The sequence below is a fragment of the Embiotoca jacksoni genome, unplaced genomic scaffold (genome assembly GCF_022577435.1).
Source record: "Embiotoca jacksoni isolate LCO1_2020_lvr unplaced genomic scaffold, fEmbJac1.0.p SCAF_58, whole genome shotgun sequence".
NCBI lineage: Eukaryota > Metazoa > Chordata > Actinopteri > Embiotocidae > Embiotoca > Embiotoca jacksoni.
In genome coordinates, this window is record NW_027185412.1 from 1,185,077 (window position 1) to 1,208,372 (window position 23,296).

At 46.1% G+C, this 23,296-nt stretch overlaps 1 protein-coding gene across 4 annotated transcripts; it reads left to right on the forward strand.

Annotated features, from left to right (window-relative positions):
- abcg1 (ATP-binding cassette, sub-family G (WHITE), member 1) lies at positions 1-21,908 on the forward strand. Of its 4 annotated transcripts, none has more exons than XM_069173203.1 (14): positions 1-238; positions 15,244-15,361; positions 15,760-15,892; positions 15,982-16,032; positions 16,114-16,259; positions 17,424-17,547; positions 17,708-17,822; positions 17,891-18,060; positions 19,151-19,297; positions 19,634-19,802; positions 20,490-20,590; positions 20,829-20,987; positions 21,076-21,194; positions 21,310-21,908. In XM_069173203.1, exons 1-14 carry the CDS (start codon positions 16-18, stop codon positions 21,536-21,538), a joined length of 2,004 nt encoding a protein of 667 aa, XP_069029304.1. In that variant the 5' UTR covers positions 1-15; the 3' UTR covers positions 21,539-21,908. The 4 variants fall into 4 exon arrangements, with proteins under 4 accessions (XP_069029304.1, XP_069029305.1, XP_069029306.1 ...); XM_069173204.1 differs by having other exon boundaries at positions 17,891-18,036; positions 19,196-19,297; XM_069173205.1 differs by having other exon boundaries at positions 17,891-18,027; positions 19,196-19,297.
- Positions 21,909-23,296: the final 1,388 nt, after the last annotated feature.

Below are 23,296 nucleotides of genomic sequence, written 5' to 3' on the forward strand. Positions count from 1 at the left end.
GGGCCCCCGGACTTGATGCTGGACCCCCGGACCGTGTGTGTTTGCATGGATGAGGTGGTGAACAGGCATCCGGTGGGTAGCCAGCAGACGCCGCTGCTGCAGGGACACTTGAAGAAGGTGGACAACAACCTGACCGAGGCCCAGAGGTTCTCCTCATTACCTCGGAGACCGGCCGTCAACATCGAGTTCAAGGACGTCTCGTACTCCATCAGAGAGGGTCCCTGGTGGAGGAAGAAAGGTACTGCAACACACCTGGTCCGACTGATACTTTTTATTATTATATTATATCTGCTGACAGGTTCTGGATCAGAACATTTCTCTGTTGATTCCAGAGGCTGGTGAGGAAGAGTCCGAATGACGATGTGTTCACAACAGAGTTTCTGTCAGTGTTTGTTCAGAGGATCAGCTGGTTGTTTCTGAGGACTGTTTGGTTCTGACCCATCAGAGCATCGGAGGTGTTCTCCGGGTTACTGTCGGTCGGTGAACTGCAGTCACCGCAGATAAAAATAGATGAGTTAAAATATCTGCTGCATCTTTTCTGGTCGTTGAGCTTCTATTTAAAAGACCTGAAGACGAGCTGCTCGGTCAGCGGCTTCATACATCCGTCATCTTCTCACACTTGGTTTAAAGGGTGAGAGCCACCACTGGGATGAGTCTGTCTGATCAGGTCTCTGTACATCACAAATCATGTAAACCCATATTTAACTGAAAATAGACCAAAGACAACAAAACTGAGAAATGTTATTGTTTTATGTAAAATATCTTCTCATTGTGAATCTGATGTCAGCAACACGTCTCTATAAAGTTGTTCCAGAATCATGTTCACCACTGAGCTGCAACAACTCTTATTTTAACAAAACTCTGGAAACCTTTGGAAACCGAGGAGACCAGTTTCTGGAGTTTAGAAAGTGAAATGTGGTCCCATTCTTGCCTGATAGAGGATAGCTGCTCAACAGTTCAGGGTCTCCTTTGTTGTATTGTTCATGTCCTGATGCTCCAGATGTTTTCAATGATTGACAGGTCTGGACTGCAGGAGGCCAGTTTATCAGCGGACTCTTCTACTAGAGAACCATGCTGTTGGAATACGTGCAGAATATGGTTGGACGTTGTTCTGCTGAAATAAACAAGACCTTCCCTGAAAGAGACGTTGTCTGGATGGCAGCATATGTTGCTCCAAAACCTGAATATATCATTCAGCATTAATGCTTCCTTCCAGATGTTCAAGCTACCCATGCCATGTGCACTAATGCATCCTGTACCGTCACAGATGCTGGCTTTAGAACTGAGCTGACAACAAGCTGGGTGGTCCCTCTCCTCTTTAACCTGGAGAATGCAGCGTCCATGATTTCCAAACAGAATCTCAGATTGTGATCCATCAGACCTCAGGACAGTTGTCCACTTCACCTCAGTCCATCTTCAATGATCTCGGTCCAGAGAAGGCGGCGGTGTTTCTGGATCATGTTTCTATCTGGTTTCTTCTTTGGAGAGTTTTAACATCATTTGTGGACGCAGCGATGAACTGTGTTCACAGACGATGGTTTTCACAAGTGTTCCTGAGCCCATGCAGTGATGAACTGTGTTCTTTTGTTGATTCTGTCCCACAACATGTGTTGCTGCCATCAAATTCAAAAGAGGCACATATTTTTCTTCAAACAATAACAAATCTCAGTTTCAACATAAGGTTGTCTTTGGTCTATTTTCAATAAAATATGGGTTAACATGATTTGCAAATCATGACATTCAGTTTTTTTTAATATCTATTTATTTGATTTATTTAGTTCTGGTTACTGAAGTGAAAAAACCTCCGACAGTCGAGCAGCAAAACGACGGCGTTTAACAGGATGGCAAAAGACGTTAATTTAGTCTTTGGTGTTTCCCTCAGTGAAACGACAAGCAACCGTGTGTGTGTGTGTGTGTGTGTGTGTGTGTCTGTGTGTGTCTGTGTCTGTGTGTGTCTGTTTCTGTGTGTGTGTGTGTGTGTGTGTGTGTGTGTGTGTGTGTGTGTGTGTGTGTCTGTGTGTGTCTGTGTCTGTGTGTGTGTGTGTGTGTGTGTCTCTGTCTGTGTGTGTCTGTGTCTGTGTGTGTGTGTGTGTGTGTGTGTGTGTGTGTGTGTGTCTGTGTGTGTGTGTGTGTGTGTGTGTGTGTGTGTGTGTGTGTCTGTGTCTGTGTGTGTCTGTGTCTGTGTCTGTGTGTGTGTGTGTGTGTGTGTGTGTGTCTGTGTGTGTCTGTGTCTGTGTGTGTGTGTGTGTCTGTGTCTGTGTGTGTGTGTGTGTGTGTGTGTGTGTCTGTGTGTGTCTGTGTGTGTGTCTGTGTGTGTGTGTGTGTCTGTGTGTGTCTGTGTCTGTGTCTGTGTGTGTGTGTGTGTGTGTGTCTGTGTGTGTGTGTGTGTGTGTGTGTGTGTGTGTGTGTGTCTGTGTGTGTGTGTGTGTGTGTGTGTGTGTGTGTCTGTGTGTGTGTGTGTGTGTGTCTGTGTGTGTGTGTGTGTGTGTGTGTGTCTGTGTGTGTGTGTGTGTGTGTGTGTGTGTGTGTGTGTGTGTCTGTGTGTGTGTGTGTGTGTGTCTGTGTGTGTCTGTGTGTGTGTGTGTGTGTGTGTGTGTGTGTGTGTCTGTGTGTGTCTGTGTCTGTGTCTGTGTGTGTGTGTGTGTGTGTGTGTCTGTGTGTGTCTGTGTCTGTGTCTGTGTGTGTGTGTGTGTGTGTGTGTGTCTGTGTGTGTCTGTGTCTGTGTCTGTGTGTGTGTGTGTGTGTGTGTGTGTGTGTGTGTGTGTGTCTGTGTGTGTGTGTGTGTGTGGATTATCGACCTGTAATCTGTTCATCTCAGTCAGGGTCTCCTGCTGTAAATAGTTGCAGGTCAGATTAGAAGAAGCCGTGTCGCCTTTCTGCTGATCGAAAATAAACCACAGAAGAAGAAAACGATCAACAAGCTGAACATTTATCTATATATATATTTATTTATTAAATATATAGAGTTTATCTTCACATCCCACTGATTTGTTTTTATTCGTCTTAACAAACAGCAAACGACAGACTGAAGGAAAGAAAGTCAATGAAACCTCGAGGTTAATATCTGAACATGACAGAAGATTTGATGAGTCAGCGTCTTTCTGAGGAAAAAAAAGCTGAATGAGGACAGAAAAGCTCGGATCGAGTTTCAGTTCGAAACAAAGACAAAGCGAGAGGAGACACCGAAAAGACACAGAGTCCCGATGTGTCCGCTGATAGTTAACGTCTTTAAAGGACATGTTTAAATTACGTCTTTCTCTTTGCTGAATAACAAGAAATCAAATAGTTTGAATCAAGTCAGTTTTTATTCCATTAAGCAAAGCAAAGCTTCATAATCAGAACTTTTTTGCTGACTCGTCACTAACTTAAGCTAAAACTTTCTAAAAAAAAATACATTTCCACACGCGTGTTATTTTCGTATGTACGTGTTTTCTTTCTGAGGCGCTCAGTGGCAGGAAGAAGAAGGAATTAGCCGATTTCTCATTTCTGCTCACGAACTGGTGTCATCATCAAGTTCAGGTCTACACGCAACACTTCATTAACTTTTATCATAATGCACACAGCAGGACATTTAGACCAGCAGGACATTCAGACCAGCAGGACATTTAGACCAGCAGGACATTTAGACCAGCAGGACATTTAGACCAGCAGGACATTCAGACCGGCAGGACATTCAGACCGGCAGGACATTCAGACCAGCAGGACATTTAGACCGGCAGGACATTCAGACCGGCAGGACATTCAGACCGGCAGGACATTCAGACCGGCAGGACATTTAGACCAGCAGGACATTTAGATCTGCAGGACATTCAGACCGGCAGGACATTTAGACCAGCAGGATATTCAGACCTGCAGGACATTTAGATCGACAGGCAGACCGGCAGGACATTCAGACCGGCAGGACATTCAGACCAGCAGGACATTTAGACCAGCAGGACATTTAGACCTGCAGGAAATTCAGACCGGCAGGACATTCAGACCAGCAGGACATTTAGACCAGCAGGACATTCAGACCAGCAGGACATTCAGACCAGCAGGACATTTAGACCTGCAGTAAATTCAGACCGGCAGGACATTCAGACCGGCAGGACATTCAGACCGGCAGGACATTGAGACCGGCAGGACATTTAGACCGGCAGGACATTCAGACCGGCAGGACATTTAGACCAGCAGGACATTCAGAACAGCAGGACATTTAGACCAGCAGGACATTTAGACCAGCAGGACATTCAGACCTGCAGGACATTCAGACCCGCAGGACATTCAGACCAGCAGGACATTCAGACCCGCAGTACATTCAGACCACCAGGACATTTAGACACGCAGGACATTCCGACCAGCAGGACATTCAGACCAGCAGGACATTCAGACCTGCCGGACATTCAGACCAGCAGGACATTCAGACCTGCAGGACATTCAGACCGGCAGGACATTTAGACCAGCAGGACATTCAGACCTGCAGGACATTTAGATCGACAGGCAGACCGGCAGGACATTCAGACCGGCAGGACATTCAGACCAGCAGGACATTTAGACCAGCAGGACATTTAGACCGGCAGGACATTCAGACCTGCAGGACATTTAGACCAGCAGGATATTCAGACCTGCAGGACATTTAGATCGACAGGCAGACCGGCAGGACATTCAGACCGGCAGGACATTCAGACCTGCAGGACATTTAGACTGGCAGGATATTCAGACCTGCAGGACATTTAGACCGGCAGGCAGACCGGCAGGACATTCAGACCGGCAGGACATTCAGACCGGCAGGACATTTAGACCAGCAGGACATTTAGATCTGCAGGACATTCAGACCGGCAGGACATTTAGACCGGCAGGACATTCAGACCAGCAGGACATTTAGACCAGCAGGATATTCAGACCTGCAGGACATTTAGATCGACAGGCAGACCGGCAGGACATTCAGACCGGCAGGACATTCAGACCAGCAGGACATTTAGACCAGCAGGACATTTAGACCTGCAGGAAATTCAGACCGGCAGGACATTCAGACCGGCAGGACATTCAGTCCGGCAGGACATTGAGACCAGCAGGACATTTAGACCAGCAGGACATTCAGACCAGCAGGACATTCAGACCAGCAGGACATTTAGACCTGCAGTAAATTCAGACCGGCAGGACATTCAGACCGGCAGGACATTCAGACCGGCAGGACATTGAGAGCGGCAGGACATTTAGACCGGCAGGACATTCAGACCGGCAGGACATTTAGACCAGCAGGACATTCAGAACAGCAGGACATTTAGACCAGCAGGACATTTAGACCAGCAGGACATTCAGACCTGCAGGACATTCAGACCCGCAGGACATTCAGACCAGCAGGACATTCAGACCCGCAGTACATTCAGACCACCAGGACATTTAGACACGCAGGACATTCCGACCAGCAGGACATTCAGACCAGCAGGACATTCAGACCTGCCGGACATTCAGACCAGCAGGACATTCAGACCTGCAGGACATTCAGACCGGCAGGACATTTAGACCAGCAGGACATTCAGACCTGCAGGACATTTAGATCGACAGGCAGACCGGCAGGACATTCAGACCGGCAGGACATTCAGACCAGCAGGACATTTAGACCAGCAGGACATTTAGACCGGCAGGACATTCAGACCTGCAGGACATTTAGACCAGCAGGATATTCAGACCTGCAGGACATTTAGATCGACAGGCAGACCGGCAGGACATTCAGACCGGCAGGACATTCAGACCTGCAGGACATTTAGACTGGCAGGATATTCAGACCTGCAGGACATTTAGACCGGCAGGCAGACCGGCAGGACATTCAGACCGGCAGGACATTCAGACCAGCAGGACATTTAGACCAGCAGGACATTTAGACCTGCAGGACATTTAGACCAGCAGGACATTCAGACCTGCAGTACATTCAGACCTGCAGGACATTCAGACCTGCAGGACATTCAGACCAGCAGGACATTCAGACATGCAGGACATTTAGACTGGCAGGATATTCAGACCTGCAGGACATTTAGACCAACAGGCAGACCGGCAGGACATTTAGACCTGCAGGACATTTAGACCAGCAGGACATTCAGACCTGCAGTACATTCAGACCAGCAGGACATTAAGACCAGCAGGACATTCAGACCTGCCAGACATTCAGACCAGCAGGACATTCAGACCTGCAGGACATTTAGACCTGCAGGACATTTAGACCAGCAGGACATTCAGACCTGCAGTACATTCAGACCAGCAGGACATTCAGACCAGCAGGACATTTAGACCTGCAGGACATTTAGACCAGCAGGACATTCAGACCTGCAGTACATTCAGACCAACAGGACATTCAGACCAGCAGGACATTCAGACATGCAGGACATATAGACTGGCAGGATATTCAGACCTGCAGGACATTTAGACCAACAGGACATTTAGACCAGCAGGACATTCAGACCTGCAGTACATTCAGACCAGCAGGACATTAAGACCAGCAGGACATTCAGACCTGCCGGACATTCAGACCAGCAGGACATTCAGACCTGCAGGACATTCAGACCGGCAGGACATTTAGACCAGCAGGATATTCAGAACTGCAGGACATTTAGACCGACAGGCAGACCGGCAGGACATTCAGACCGGCAGGACATTCAGACCAGCAGGACATTTAGACCAGCAGGACATTCAGACCTGCAGGACATTTAGATTGACAGGCAGACTGGCAGGACATTCAGACCGGCAGGACATTCAGACCAGCAGGACATTTAGACCTGCAGGACATTTAGACCAGCAGGACATTCAGACCTGCAGTACATTCAGACCAGCAGGACATTCAGACCAGCAGGACATTTAGACCGGCAGGACATTTAGACCTGCAGGACATTCAGACCGGCAGGACATTTAGACCTGCAGGACTTTCAGATCTGCAGGACATTCAGACCGGCAGGACATTCAGACCAGCAGGACATTCAGACCTGCAGGACATTTAGACCGACAGGCAGACCGGCAGGACATTCAGACCGGCAGGACATTCAGACCAGCAGGACATTTAGACCAGCAGGACATTCAGACCTGCAGGACATTTAGATCGACAGGCAGACTGGCAGGACATTCAGACCGGCAGGACATTCAGACCAGTAGGACATTTAGACCTGCAGGACATTCAGACCAGCAGGACATTCAGACCTGCAGGACATTCAGACCGGCAGGACATTTAGACCTGCAGGACATTCAGATCTGCAGGACATTCAGACCAGCAGGACATTCAGACCTGCAGGACATTTAGACTGGCAGGATATTCAGACCTGCAGGACATTCAGACCTGCAGGACATTCAGACCAGCAGGACATTCAGACCTGCAGGACATTTAGACTGGCAGGATATTCAGACCGGCAGGACATTTACACCTGCAGGACATTCAGACCTGCCGGACATTCAGACCAGCAGGACATTCAGACCGGCAGGACATTTAGACCTGCAGGACATTCAGATCTGCAGGATATTCAGACCGGCAGGACATTCAGACCAGCAGGACATTTAGACCAGCAGGACATTTAGACCTGCAGGACATTTAGACCAGCAGGACATTCAGACCTGCCGGACATTCAGACCTGCCGGACATTCAGACCTGCAGGACATTCAGACCGGCAGGACATTTAGATCTGCAGGACATTCAGATCTGCAGGACATTCAGACCGGCAGGACATTCAGACCAGCAGGACATTTAGACCAGCAGGACATTCAGACCAGCAGGACATTCAGACCGGCAGGACATTCAGACCGGCAGGACATTCAGACCAGCAGGACATTTAGACCTGCAGGACTTTCAGACCTGCAGGACATTTAGACCAGCAGGACATTTAGACCTGCAGGACATTTAGACCAGCAGGACATTCAGACCTGCAGTACATTCAGACCTGCAGGACATTCAGACCTGCAGGACATTCAGACCAGCAGGACATTCAGACATGCAGGACATTTAGACTGGCAGGATATTCAGACCTGCAGGACATTTAGACCAACAGGCAGACCGGCAGGACATTTAGACCTGCAGGACATTTAGACCAGCAGGACATTCAGACCTGCAGTACATTCAGACCAGCAGGACATTAAGACCAGCAGGACATTCAGACCTGCCGGACATTCAGACCAGCAGGACATTCAGACCTGCAGGACATTCAGACCGGCAGGACATTTAGACCAGCAGGATATTCAGAACTGCAGGACATTTAGACCGACAGGCAGACCGGCAGGACATTCAGACCGGCAGGACATTCAGACCAGCAGGACATTTAGACCAGCAGGACATTCAGACCTGCAGGACATTTAGATTGACAGGCAGACTGGCAGGACATTCAGACCGGCAGGACATTCAGACCAGCAGGACATTTAGACCTGCAGGACATTTAGACCAGCAGGACATTCAGACCTGCAGTACATTCAGACCAGCAGGACATTCAGACCAGCAGGACATTCAGACCAGCAGGACATTTAGACCTGCAGGACATTTAGACCTGCAGGACATTCAGACCTGCCGGACATTCAGACCAGCAGGACATTCAGACCTGCAGGACATTCAGACCGGCAGGACATTTAGACCTGCAGGACATTCAGATCTGCAGGACATTCAGACCGGCAGGACATTCAGACCAGCAGGACATTCAGACCTGCAGGACATTTAGACCGACAGGCAGACCGGCAGGACATTCAGACCGGCAGGACATTCAGACCAGCAGGACATTTAGACCTGCAGGACATTCAGACCTGCAGGACATTTAGATCGACAGGCAGACTGGCAGGACATTCAGACCGGCAGGACATTCAGACCAGCAGGACATTTAGACCTGCAGGACATTCAGACCAGCAGGACATTCAGACCTGCAGGACATTCAGACCGGCAGGACATTTAGACCTGCAGGACATTCAGATCTGCAGGACATTCAGACCAGCAGGACATTCAGACCTGCAGGACATTTAGACTGGCAGGATATTCAGACCTGCAGGATATTCAGACCTGCAGGACATTCAGACCAGCAGGACATTCAGACCTGCAGGACATTTAGACTGGCAGGATATTCAGACCTGCAGGACATTTAGACCAGCAGGACATTCAGACCTGCCGGACATTCAGACCAGCAGGACATTCAGACCTGCAGGACATTCAGACCGGCAGGACATTTAGACCTGCAGGACATTCAGACCTGCAGTACATTCAGACCTGCAGGACATTCAGACCGGCAGGACATTCAGACCAGCAGGACATTTAGACCTGCAGGACATTTAGACCAGCAGGACATTCAGACCTGCAGTACATTCAGACCGGCAGGACATTCAGACCAGCAGGACATTTAGACCGGCAGGACATTTAGACTGGCAGGATATTCAGACCAGCAGGACATTTAGATTGACAGGCAGACTGGCAGGACATTCAGACCTGCCGGACATTCAGACCAGCAGGACATTTAGACCAGCAGGACATTCAGACCTGCAGGACATTCAGACCTGCAGGACATTTAGACCAACAGGCAGACCGGCAGGACATTTAGACCTGCAGGACATTTAGACCAGCAGGACATTCAGACCTGCAGGACATTTAGATTGACAGGCAGACTGGCAGGACATTCAGACCTGCCGGACATTCAGACCAGCAGGACATTTAGACCAGCAGGACATTCAGACCTGCAGGACATTTAGATTGACAGGCAGACTGGCAGGACATTCAGACCTGCCGGACATTCAGACCAGCAGGACATTCAGACCTGCAGGACATTCAGACCGGCAGGACATTTAGACCTGCAGGACATTCAGACCTGCAGTACATTCAGACCTGCAGGACATTCAGACCGGCAGGACATTCAGACCAGCAGGACATTTAGACCTGCAGGACATTTAGACCAGCAGGACATTCAGACCTGCAGTACATTCAGACCGGCAGGACATTCAGACCAGCAGGACATTTAGACCGGCAGGACATTTAGACCGGCAGGACATTCAGACCTGCCGGACATTCAGACCAGCAGGACATTCAGACCGGCAGGACATTTAGACCTGCAGGACATTCAGATCTGCAGGATATTCAGACCGGCAGGACATTCAGACCAGCAGGACATTTAGACCAGCAGGACATTTAGACCTGCAGGACATTTAGACCAGCAGGACATTCAGACCTGCCGGACATTCAGACCAGCAGGACATTCAGACCTGCAGGACATTTAGACCGGCAGGACATTCAGACCTGCCGGACATTCAGACCAGCAGGACATTCAGACCTGCAGGACATTTAGACCAGCAGGACATTCAGACCTGCCGGACATTCAGACCAGCAGGACATTCAGACCTGCAGGACATTTAGACCGGCAGGACATTCAGACCGGCAGGACATTTAGACCTGCAGGACATTCAGATCTGCAGGACATTCAGACCGGCAGGACATTCAGACCAGCAGGACATTCAGACCTGCAGGACATTTAGACCGACAGGCAGACCGGCAGGACATTCAGACCGGCAGGACATTTAGACCTGCAGGACATTTAGACCGGCAGGACATTTAGACCTGCAGTAAATTCAGACCTGCAGGACATTCAGATCTGCAGGACATTCAGACCGGCAGGACATTCAGACCTGCAGTACATTCAGACCTGCAGGACATTCAGATCTGCAGGACATTCAGACCGGCAGGACATTCAGACCTGCAGGACATTCAGATCTGCAGGACATTCAGACCGGCAGGACATTCAGACCTGCAGGACATTCAGACCAGCAGGACATTCAGACCTGCAGGACATTCAGGCGAGCAGGACAGGCAGACCAGCAGGACATTCAGATCTGCAGGACATTCAGACCTGCTGGACATTCAGACCAGCAGGACATTCAGACCCGTGAACAGCAGCGTGAGTTCGGTTCTCCGTTCTCCGTTCTGAGAGACCAGCAGCTGTTATTTTGTCCTGAGCTGCTGTTCGTCTTATTCATCGTTAATTATCGGGTGTCGCTCTTCGACGGATCCGATTTCCTGGAAGCAGCAGTTAAACTCTTTGTTTGTGTTCGGATCATTAACCCAGTTTCACCGAGAACAGTTCACACCTGCTCAGGTGAGATTACCTGCTGCTTCCTCAGGCTGCACGCAAGCCAACGCGCCATTACTGCTTATTCAACATGTTTCAGACACACGACTCTGTATGTTCTCTGACATCACTGGTTACCCATGATGCCGTTCTCAGGTCAACAGAAGTCTAAATGTGTGAACTGACTTGTCATGCAGGTTGATGAACCAGTGGTTGATCCGGATACATTGAAGGTTGAGTGTGATAATAAAGAGGTGACTGGAGTCCTTCATGCCTAATCTGAGATCTGAGTCGTTATAAAAGGAGCTCAGCATGTGAGCTGCAGGTCGGCCAGCCTTCTACCTGACAGTCAGCGCTGAGGGCAGAGAACCTGACGGAGAACCTGACGGAGAACCCACAGAAAGTTTTAAAGTATATTCTCTGTCGATCGACTGGATGTTTCATGGGTGCTATAATATTAACCAGATAATATTCACCAGATCATATTCACCAGATAATATTCACCAGATAATATTAATCAGATAATATTCACCAGATAATATTAATCAGATAATATTAACCAGATAATATTCACCAGATAATATTAATCAGATAATATTCACCAGATAATATTAATCAGATAATATTCACCAGATAATATTCACCAGCTAGTATTAACCAGATAATATTCACCAGATAATATTAATCAGATAATATTCACCAGATAATATTAATCAGATAATATTCACCAGATAATATTCACCAGATAATATTAATCAGATAATATTAATCAGATCATATTCACCAGATAATATTCACCAGATAATATTAATCAGATAATATTCACCAGATAATATTCACCAGATAATATTAATCAGATAATATTAACCAGATAATATTAACCAGATAATATTCACCAGATAATATTAATCAGATAATATTCACCAGATAATATTAATCAGATAATATTAACCAGATAATATTAATCAGATAATATTAATCAGATAATATTAATCAGATAATATTCACCAGATAATATTAACCAGATAATATTAATCAGATAATATTAACCAGATAATATTAATCAGATAATATTCACCAGATAATATTCACCAGATAATATTAATCAGATAATATTAACCAGATAATATTAATCAGATAATATTCACCAGATAATATTCACCAGATAATATTAATCAGATAATATTAATCAGATAATATTCACCAGATAATATTCACCAGATAATATTAATCAGATAATATTCACCAGATAATATTCACCAGATAATATTAACCAGATAATATTAATCAGATAATATTAACCAGATAATATTAATCAGATAATATTAACCAGATAATATTAACCAGATAATATTCACCAGATAATATTAATCAGATAATATTCACCAGATAATATTAATCAGATAATATTAACCAGATAATATTAATCAGATAATATTAATCAGATAATATTAATCAGATAATATTCACCAGATAATATTAACCAGATAATATTAATCAGATAATATTAACCAGATAATATTAATCAGATAATATTCACCAGATAATATTCACCAGATAATATTAATCAGATAATATTAACCAGATAATATTAACCAGATAATATTCATCAGATAATATTAATCAGATAATATTCACCAGATAATATTAATCAGATAATATTAACCAGATAATATTCACCAGATCATATTAATCAGATAATATTAACCAGATAATATTAATCAGATAATATTAATCAGATAATATTAACCAGATAATATTAATCAGATAATATTAACCAGATAATATTCACCAGATCATATTAATCAGATAATATTAACCAGATAATATTAATCAGATAATATTAACCAGATAATATTCACCAGATAATATTCACCAGATAATATTAATCAGATAATATTAACCAGATAATATTAACCAGATAATATTCACCAGATAATATTAATCAGATAATATTAACCAGATAATATTCACCAGATCATATTAATCAGATAATATTCACCAGATAATATTAATCAGATAATATTAATCAGATAATATTAATCAGATAATATTCACCAGATAATATTAACCAGATAATATTAATCAGATAATATTAACCAGATAATATTAATCAGATAATATTCACCAGATAATATTCACCAGATAATATTAATCAGATAATATTAACCAGATAATATTAACCAGATAATATTCATCAGATAATATTAATCAGATAATATTCACCAGATAATATTAATCAGATAATATTAACCAGATAATATTCACCAGATCATATTAATCAGATAATATTAACCAGATAATATTAATCAGATAATATTAATCAGATAATATTAACCAGATAATATTCACCAGATAATATTCACCAGATAATATTAACCAGATAATATTAAACATATTACTAGTTACTCTGTTAAACATCTAATAAGTAATTTGAATGGCTTCATCAAAGTAATACAACCTAAAACATTTGGTGGGAAAGAGATTGAATGTAATAAAAGTGATCAATAAAAGAAAACAAGCATAGTATCCGTTCAAGTGTTATGTGTGTTGCTGCATTGTGTGTTGCTGCAGTGTGTGTTGCTGCAGTGTGTGTTGCTGCATGTGTTGCTGCAATGTGTGTTGCTGCGGTGTGTGTTGCAGCAGTGTGTTGCTGCAGTGTGTGTTGCTGCAGTGTTGCTGCATTGTGTGTTGCTGCATTGTGTGTTGCTGCAGTGTGTGTTGCTGCATGTGTTGCTGCAGTGCGTGTTGCTGCAGTGTGTGTTGCTGCAGTGTGTGTTGCTGCAGTGTGTGTTGCTGCGGTGTGTGTTGCAGCAGCGTGTTGCTGCGGTGTGTGTTGCTGCATTGTGTGTTGCTGCATGTGTTGCTGCAGTGCGTGTTGCTGCATTGTGTGTTGCTGCAATGTGTGTTGCTGCGGTGTGTGTTGCAGCAGTGTGTTGCTGCAGTGTGTGTTGCTGCAGTGTGTGTTGCTGCAGTGTGTTGCTGCATTGTGTGTTGCTGCAGTGTGTTGCTGCATGTGTTGCTGCAGTGCGTGTTGCTGCAATGTGTGTTGCTGCAGTGTATGTTGCTGCATTGTGTGTTGCTGCAGTGTGTGTTGCTGCAGTGTGTGTTGCTGCATGTGTTGCTGCAGTGCGTGTTGCTGCAGTGCGTGTTGCTGCAGTGTGTGTTGCTGCAGTGTTGCTGCATTGTGTGTTGCTGCATTGTGTGTTGCTGCAGTGTGTGTTGCTGCATGTGTTGCTGCAGTGCGTGTTGCTGCAGTGTGTGTTGCTGCAGTGTGTGTTGCTGCGGTGTGTGTTGCAGCAGCGTGTTGCTGCGGTGTGTGTTGCTGCGGTGTGTGTTGCTGCAGTGCGTGTTGCTGCAGTGTGTGTTGCTGCAGTGTGTGTTGCTGCGGTGTGTGTTGCAGCAGCGTGTTGCTGCGGTGTGTGTTGCTGCGGTGTGTGATGCTGCATGTGTTGCTGCGGTGGAGGTTACTGTCGGTCAGATCAGACTTAATCCGATTCAGTCAGATTAAATTTGATAATCCCATTAAAGAGCGTTCAGTGTCCATCAGCAGATAAGCACTGCAGCGGCTACTGGAGGCCATCTTCATCACTCTCATCTGGTTTCCATGGTAACCACATCTCCATAATTAATGTGTCCAGATTGATTTTAAACATGAATTTTTCAAAGAAGCAGAACACCCTGTCAGACACTGTCTGATCTGAAGGACTGTGACGGGGAACTGGACTCGGGTCAGTCAGAGCTGAATCCAGACCTGCAGACTGAGCGCTCATCGCATTAAGTGTGTTGCACCTGTCCTGGCTCCTGTCACATTTACCTGTTACATCATCCACCATCCAAACACCAGATCAACATTAAAACCTGATCTGAGGCCGGAAGCACAACAGATCCAGCATTTTTATATCCTGTCTGTGCAGGATGAAGCCTGATCAATAATATGTAACATCAGTCAGAATCTAAGCTGATGGACACAAATGTAAGACATGTAAAAGGTTTTTCCAGGTGAAGTCTGGTTTGAATTAAAATCCCACCATTCATAGCGGTCGGTCGGGTTTGTGTGAATCTTGGCAGACTGATGTGAAAGTGGAGCGAGAGAAAAGCCTCCACACTGATGTGAAACCCGAGCCGAGGACTTGAAGACAAAGAAACCCTCTCGGTCCGGCTGGGAACCTGCACACTGATTGTTTCTCTTCTATCTCAGGTTACAAAACTCTGCTCAAAGGGATCTCTGGGAAATTTACCAGCCGGGACCTGGTGGCCATCATGGGGCCTTCAGGAGCTGGGAAGTCCACCCTCATGAATATCCTGGCTGGGTACAGGTGAGTTTCATCTGTCTGCATTAATCTGTGCTTTATTTTTTATTTAAAGATTCAGCAGAGACCTGAAGTCTGAAGCCAGATGGATATTATAGGAGACAGTGTTGACCTGATGGTTGTAGTTCTCAGCGTGTCCTGATGGGGGCGGTGTTGTAGTTCCCAGTCTGACCTGATGGCGGCGGTGTTGTAGTTCTCAGTCTGACCTGATGGCGGCGGTGTTGTAGTTCTCAGTCTGTCCTGATGGGGGCGGTGTTGTAGTTCTCAGTTTAACCTGATGGGGGCGGTGTTGTAGTTCTCAACGTGTCCTGATGGGGGCGGTGTTGTAGTTCTCAGTCTGACCTGATGGGGGCGGTGTTGTAGTTCTCAACGTGTCCTGATGGGGGCAATGTCTCTGTGAACAGGGAGACGGGGATGAAGGGGGAGATCCTGATCAACGGGCAGCCCAGAGACCTGCGCTCCTTCAGGAAGGTTTCCTGCTACATCATGCAGGACGACATGCTGCTGCCTCATCTCACCGTCCAGGAGGTCATGATGGTACCAAAACACCCCGAATCACATCAGATTCTGGTCCCTGCAGTTTGACCCGTTTCAGTGTTGTTAGCTGAACGTTGTTTTCTGTGCAGGTTTCAGCCAACCTGAAGCTGCAGGAGAAGGCGGAGGCTCGCAGAGAGATGGTGAGTCCAGACCCCCGACTACTTCCTGGTCCCTGAATGCACCCTTTAATCAGCAGGTCTGGTTCTGGTTTCTGTGTTCAGGTCCGGGAGATCCTGATGGCTCTGGGTTTGATGGACTGTGCTAAAACCAGGACATCGCACCTTTCTGGCGGTCAGAGGAAGAGACTGGCCATCGCTCTGGAGCTCGTCAATAATCCTCCGGTCATGTTCTTCGATGAACCCACGAGGTCAGAACCACAACATGGTTTAATTGGACCCGTTTTACCCCCTGATATCGATATCGACCCCTGAAATCTATAAAAGTTAAGACGCTCAGTAAACTAAACAAAAACAGAATGGGATGATTTGTAAATCATGTCAACTCACATTTAATATAAAACCAAGACCAAAGACAACATAGTAAAGACATTTTATTGTTTTATTAAAAATATATGAACATTTTGAATCTGATGCAGCAGCACGTCTCTAAAAGTTGTTCCAGGATCATGTTCACCACTGCACTGCATCACCTCTTCTTTTAACAACACTCTGTAAATGTTGGAGAACTGAGGAGACCGGTTTCTGGAGTTTTGAAAGTTAAATGTTATCCCACAGGCAAATAGTTCAACAATCTAAGAATAATGTTCCTCAACGTAAAACTACAAAGAATTAGTGGATTTCATCGTCTGCGGTTCATAATATCATTAAAAGATTCAGAGAATCTGGAGAAATCTCTGAACACAAGGGACAAGGCTGGAAACCAATATTGGATGGTGGTGATCTTCGGGCCCTCAGGCAGCACTGCATTAAAAACACACTATTCTGGAGTGGAAATCACTGCATGGGCTCAGGAACACTTGTGAAAACCATCGTCTGTGAACACAGTTCATCGCTGCGTCCACAAATGATGTTAAAACTCTCCAAAGAAGAAACCAGATAGAAACATGATCCAGAAACACCGCCGCCTTCTCTGGACCGAGATCATTGAAGATGGACTGAGGTGAAGTGGACAACTGTCCTGAGGTCTGATGGATCACAATCTGAGATTCTGTTTGAAAATCATGGACGCTGCATCCTCCAGGTTAAAGAGGAGAGGGACCATCCAGCTTCTTATAGCATTAAACTGGCCTCCTGCAGTCCAGACCTGTCAATCATTGAAAACATTTAGCACATTAGGAAATGAAAAATACAACAAAGGAGACCCTGAACTGTTGAGCAGCTGAAATCCTGTATGAGGCAAGAATGGGACCACATTTCACTTTCAAAACTCCAGAAACTGGTCTCCTCAGTTCCCAAACGTTTACAGAGTGTTGTTAAAAGAAGAGGTGGTGAACATGACCCCCTCTGTTGTCTGAGGTGAATATTGGCAGACGTCCAGAGTGTTGTTAAAACTCTTTGTCTCTGCGTCTCAGTGGTCTGGACAGCTCGTCCTGCTTCCAGGTGGTGTCTCTGCTCAAAGCTCTGGCTCAAGGAGGACGGACCGTCATCTGCACCATCCACCAGCCCAGCGCCAAACTCTTCGAACTGTTCGACAAGGTGATCGAACCCAGCAGCTTCTCGATAGACTCACCTGAAACGGCGGTCACACCTGCATCTGCTTTCATTCCACAAACTCTCCAACCCGTGTGTGTGTGTGTGTGTGTGTGTGTGTGTGTGTGTGTGTGTGTGTGTGTGTGTGTGTGTGTGTGTGTTGCAGCTGTACGTGCTGAGTCAGGGTCAGTGCATCTACCGAGGGAAGGTGTCCAGTCTGGTTCCCTACCTGAGAGACCTCGGACTCAACTGCCCCACCTACCACAACCCCGCCGACTTTGGTAAGAGTCGCCGGACGTTCTCGTCTGGTTCTCTGTCCTCGTCTGACCCCGACTGTCCTCCGCCGCAGTGATGGAGGTGGCGTCCGGAGAGTACGGAGACCAGATGCTGCGACTGGTGAAGGCGGTCCAGGACAGGAAGTCAGAGAAGGACTACCAGACGGAGCTGAACGGAGACACGAACCTCCACTCGTTCCTGTGGCAGCGCGCAGAGGAGGTAGAAAACAAACGCACCCCATCCATCCATATGTCCATCATCCATCCATACATCCATCATTCATTCATCCATCCATCCATCCATCCATCCATCCATCCATCCATCCATCATCCATCCATCCATCCATCATTCATTCATCCATCCATCCATCCATCCATCCATCCATCCATCCATCCATCCATCATCCATCCATCCATCCATCCATCCATCCATCCATCCATCCATCCATCATCCATCCATCCATCCATCCATCCATCCATCATCCATCATCCATCATCCATCCATCATCCATCCATCCATCCATCATCCATCCATCATCCATCCATCCATCCATCCATCCATCCATCCATCCATCCATCCATCATCCATCCATCCATCCATCCATCATCCATCCATCCATCCATCCATCCATCCATCCATCCATCATCCATCCATCCATCCATCCATCCATCCATCCATCATCCATCCATCCATCCATCCATCCATCCATCCATCATCCATCATCCATCCATCCATCCATCCATCCATCCATCATCCATCCATCATCCATCATCCATCATCCATCCATCCATCCATCATCCATCCATCCATCCATCATCCATCCATCATCCATCCATCATCCATCCATCCATCCATCCATCCATCCATCCATCCATCCATCCATCATCCATCCATCCATCCATCCATCCATCCATCCATCATCCATCCATCATCCATCATCCATCATCCATCATCCATCCATCCATCCATCATCCATCCATCCATCCATCCATCCATCATCCATCCATCCATCCATCATCCATCCATCATCCATCCATCCATCCATCCATCCATCCATCCATCCATCCATCCATCATCCATCATCCATCATCCATCCATTCATCATCCATCCATCCATCCATCATCCATCCATCCATCCATCCATCCATCCATCATCCATCCATCATCCATCCATCCATCCATCCATCCATCCATCCATCCATCCATCCATCCATCATCCATCCATCATCCATCCATCCATCCATCCATCCATCCATCCATCCATCCATCCATCCATCCATCATCTATCCATCCATCATGATCCCAGCTGATGAATACTGTCATGTTATTTAACTCTGCTGTACCTGTATTTCCCATCATGCCTCTGTCTTTCTTCCAGGAGAGTTCTTCGTCTGAAGGCTGTCACAGTTTCTCAGCCAGCTGTATGACTCAGTTCTCCATTCTGTTCAGGAGAACCTTCCTCAGCATCCTCCGAGACTCGGTGAGTCCAACATGTGGAGGCTGTGGATGGGTGCTCCCACTGGGATCATTCATGCAACAATTAAGACATCTTTAAGACTAGTTTAAGCTTTAATGATAATTTGCTAGATTTCAGGAAGATATTTTTCTTTTAATTCTCTTGTAAAAACCAGCTGCTACTTAAATTAGAGGATAATCACAAGAATTTATCAAAAAGTTTTGTATTTTACACTCAACAAAAATATAAACGCAACGCTTTTCTTTTTGCTCCCATTTTTTGAAGTAGAAGAACTTCATCTTGGTTCAGCGATATTAGCGTGTAAAATTTTAATAAGAACTGCTCTCATTGGTCGAGCAGGTGCTGACTCACCTGAGGATCTCGTCTCACATCGGGATCGGCGTTCTGATTGGTCTGTTGTACCTGGGCATCGGGAACGAGGCCAAGAAGGTTCTGAGTAACTCCGGATTCCTCTTCTTCTCCATGTTGTTCCTCATGTTCGCTGCTCTGATGCCCACAGTGCTCACATGTGAGTCAGCATATTTAAACATAGACTGTGTGTGGATTCATGTCGACACAGGTGATGCTCATTTACCTTAGTTTACCTAGTTTTTACTTTAACAGCAGGACATTGAACATGTCAGGACCACTGACTGTTTATAAAAGAGTTTGTAGCTTCAGGTCTGTAAAATGGTTCTGATCCAGAAGTGTCTTCAGCTGCAATACCAGCGAGTGCCACTAGAGGTCGGCTCCAAAAAGCCTCCGGCTCCATAGACTCCCATTCAACTTCTCTCATCAAATCCAAAGTGAATAAAATGTGTCCATCAGTTATCTCGGTGTTGTTAGCTAAAGTCACTCCTTCTTATTAGTTTTCTGGAGGTCCATCTGAAAATAATCCCTCATTCATTAGAAAAGAAGATTCAAGAAGACCTGTTTTTGGGGGTGTGTCTGTTTGATTGACAGGCCTGTGGTGCAGTCAGGTTACAGCTAGATTACAGATTATGTATTGATGATGCTGAACTGTATCGGTCAGATCTCCGTTTAGATCATGGAAAGGAAACATCAATGATTAGTATTGTTCAGGACGGGATCACTGACCAACCAGGTGGTATCATCAACATAGATGATGTTGGAGCTGAGTGTGTGTGTGTGTGTGTGTGTGTGTGTGTGTGTGTGTGTGTGTGTGTGTGTGTGTGTGTGTGTGTGTGTGTTTCAGTTCCTCTGGAGATGGGAGTGTTTCTGAGGGAACACCTGAACTACTGGTACAGTCTGAAGGCGTACTACCTGGCTAAGACGATGGCTGACGTCCCCTTCCAGGTAACACGACACAGCTGGATGCATCGATTGATCAGAGCATCAACAGCAGGAAATTAATCAGAAACACTTTTAATAATGAAAAGATAGTTCACTGTTCGAGTCCGAAACGTCTGTTGATTCTAAATTTTGAAATTTTTTCTGTCAAACATGAAACTGAATCCAAGTATAATGTGCAGTACTGAGTATAATGTGCAGTACTGAGTATCCTGTGTAGTACTGAGTACTTTGTGCCGTGCAGGTGGTCTTCCCGGTGGTGTACTGCAGTATCGTGTACTGGATGACGGCTCAGCCTCCGGACGCCGGGCGCTTCTTCCTCTTCCTGTCTCTGGGGGTGTTGACCTCGCTGGTGGCTCAGAGTCTGGGTCTGCTGATCGGAGCCGCCTCCACCTCGCTGCAGGTCGGTTCTCTCGTCCGCCGCCTCACCTGTGTGAGCTCACAGGTGTGTTGACCGGCCGACGTCACTCAGGTGCGTCTGTCTCCTGCAGGTGGCCACGTTTGTGGGTCCGGTCACGGCGATCCCGGTTCTGCTGTTCTCCGGGTTCTTCGTCAGTTTCGACACCATCCCCTGGTATCTGCAGTGGATGTCCTACATCTCCTACGTCAGGTGGGGGCGGTGCTCCACGACTGCAGGACCGAGCAGAGAGACGAGAGGCGTCCACCCAGCAGGGGGCGCTACAGCTCAGAAGGTCCTCAGCTGAACTGGTTGTGCTGTGTTTCAGGTACGGCTTCGAGGGCGTCATCCTGTCCATCTACGGTCTGGACCGGCAGGATCTTCACTGCGATGAAGACGACACGTGTCACTTCCAGAAGTCGGAGGCCATCCTGAAGGAGCTGGACATGCTGGATGCCAAACTCTACCTGGACTTCATTGTCCTCGCCATCTTCTTCTTCTCTCTGAGGCTCATCGCTTACTTTGTCCTCCGGTACAAGATCAGCTCGGAGAGGTAAACCGGGACCAGGACCGGGAGGACGAGTCCCAGAGCGCCCAGCATTTACCTGTAGGCCAAAGGTAGCGTGTAGCCGTGTAGTCTGTCTACATGTGAATCTACTTTGGCTCGCCGTTGTCGAGGAGACAGGATGTAAGCAGACGTCTGAGGCCCGCTGACGTAGATCTGGTTCGGGGACCGGTCCCTCTCAGGTCCTGCAGGAGCCGGAGCTGGTCTCCGGGTTCCTGAAGGTCTCACTGCGCCACAACCTGAAGGACGGCAGGAAAACTCCCAGTTTTTACTCACGTTTCTCCACTCAGCTCATTAAAATGAGACTGATTCAGTTTTTAATAAGTGTCATCAGGATGACATCATCTCTGTTACTGTAGGACATGTGGACTCAGAGACTGTATCTCAGACGCTCAATAAAAATGTAATTTCCTGAATAATCTTTGTGATTTATGTTTCCACTGCAGCTTCAGCCGAGATTTACATTCAAATCTGCTGATTGTTGTCACCTTGAACTCCAAGTAGAACGACGTCCTTATCAGCCACAGGTTTCAGAAAATAAAATGCTGCTGAGCATACGTGTACTTGACCAATCAGAGACACTCAGCCCTGCAAGCCCCGCCTCCAATTGTTCCTGAATCTGGCGACGCCCCGTTTGGGGACCAATGAGCCGAAACCTGCTGATCAATAACAGATGACGTGAATAATCTCGGTTGGCGATGAGGTTCGAAAATGTTCAGCGCTGAATAAATCAAATAAATCAAATTAAAGTTGATTGTGACATATGAGATCGATTATAATTCAACATATTATAGTTACGGTTCTGCACCCTGAACACCCTGAAGACAAAATCTAATTTTTATTTCAGTATTTTTAAATAGTTAAAAAGTTATTCAGCTTTAATTAAATATTAAATCAGCTGCAGGAAGAACTTTATTTTAGTAATTAAATCAAATAATATTCTTATTAAATGAGTATAAACTGCAGCACATTCTGTTCCATACTTGGAGCCGGCGTTGAACCTGTTCATCAGGTGAAATCAGACGAAATCTGCAGCTGGTGACGTTTTGACTGCTGGCCTCATCAGAGAACATTTTCAGGTTCTCTCGAGTCTCGGATGTTTTTCTGAGGTTTGTCTGCTTGTGACAGAGGTTGAATCGACCGCACTAGAATTTAAACATAAACCGCGTTTTACTTCGTCGGTGGGAAATTTAAGTGGAAGAAAACCTCCATCAGCTGATTTAAGAGGACGATCCACAGAGCAACATGCTGATTAATCAGGAAATCCAATCAAACTCTGTGAGGGAGAACTAACTGCTGGTCGACCACCTGCACTGTGTCCCTGTGACCAGGAGGTGGAGCTGTGGGACATCAGTGTCAACTCTGTTGATTTAAAGTCTGTGCATCTGGAGGCACCTTCTACTTCCTGGAGGCACCTTCTACTTCCTGGAGGCATCTTCTACTTCCTGGAGGCACCTTCTACTTCCTGGAGGCACCTTCTTCTTTCTGGAGGCACCTTCTTCTTCCTGGAGGGACATTCTACTTCCTGGAGCCGCCTCCCTGCAAGAAGTGTTGATGTTTGTAAACACAAACTCACACTTTATTCTGGCTTTTAATAGAATTATATTTATTTCTTCAAATTGTATATAAATGTATCCATTTAAGTCAGTTTCTTTCTACTTATATAGTGTTATATTTATCCTTTCATCTTTTCTCTGGTGTAACAGATCTACAACAAAGAATCAGGGCTGCAGTCAGAAAAAAATAACAG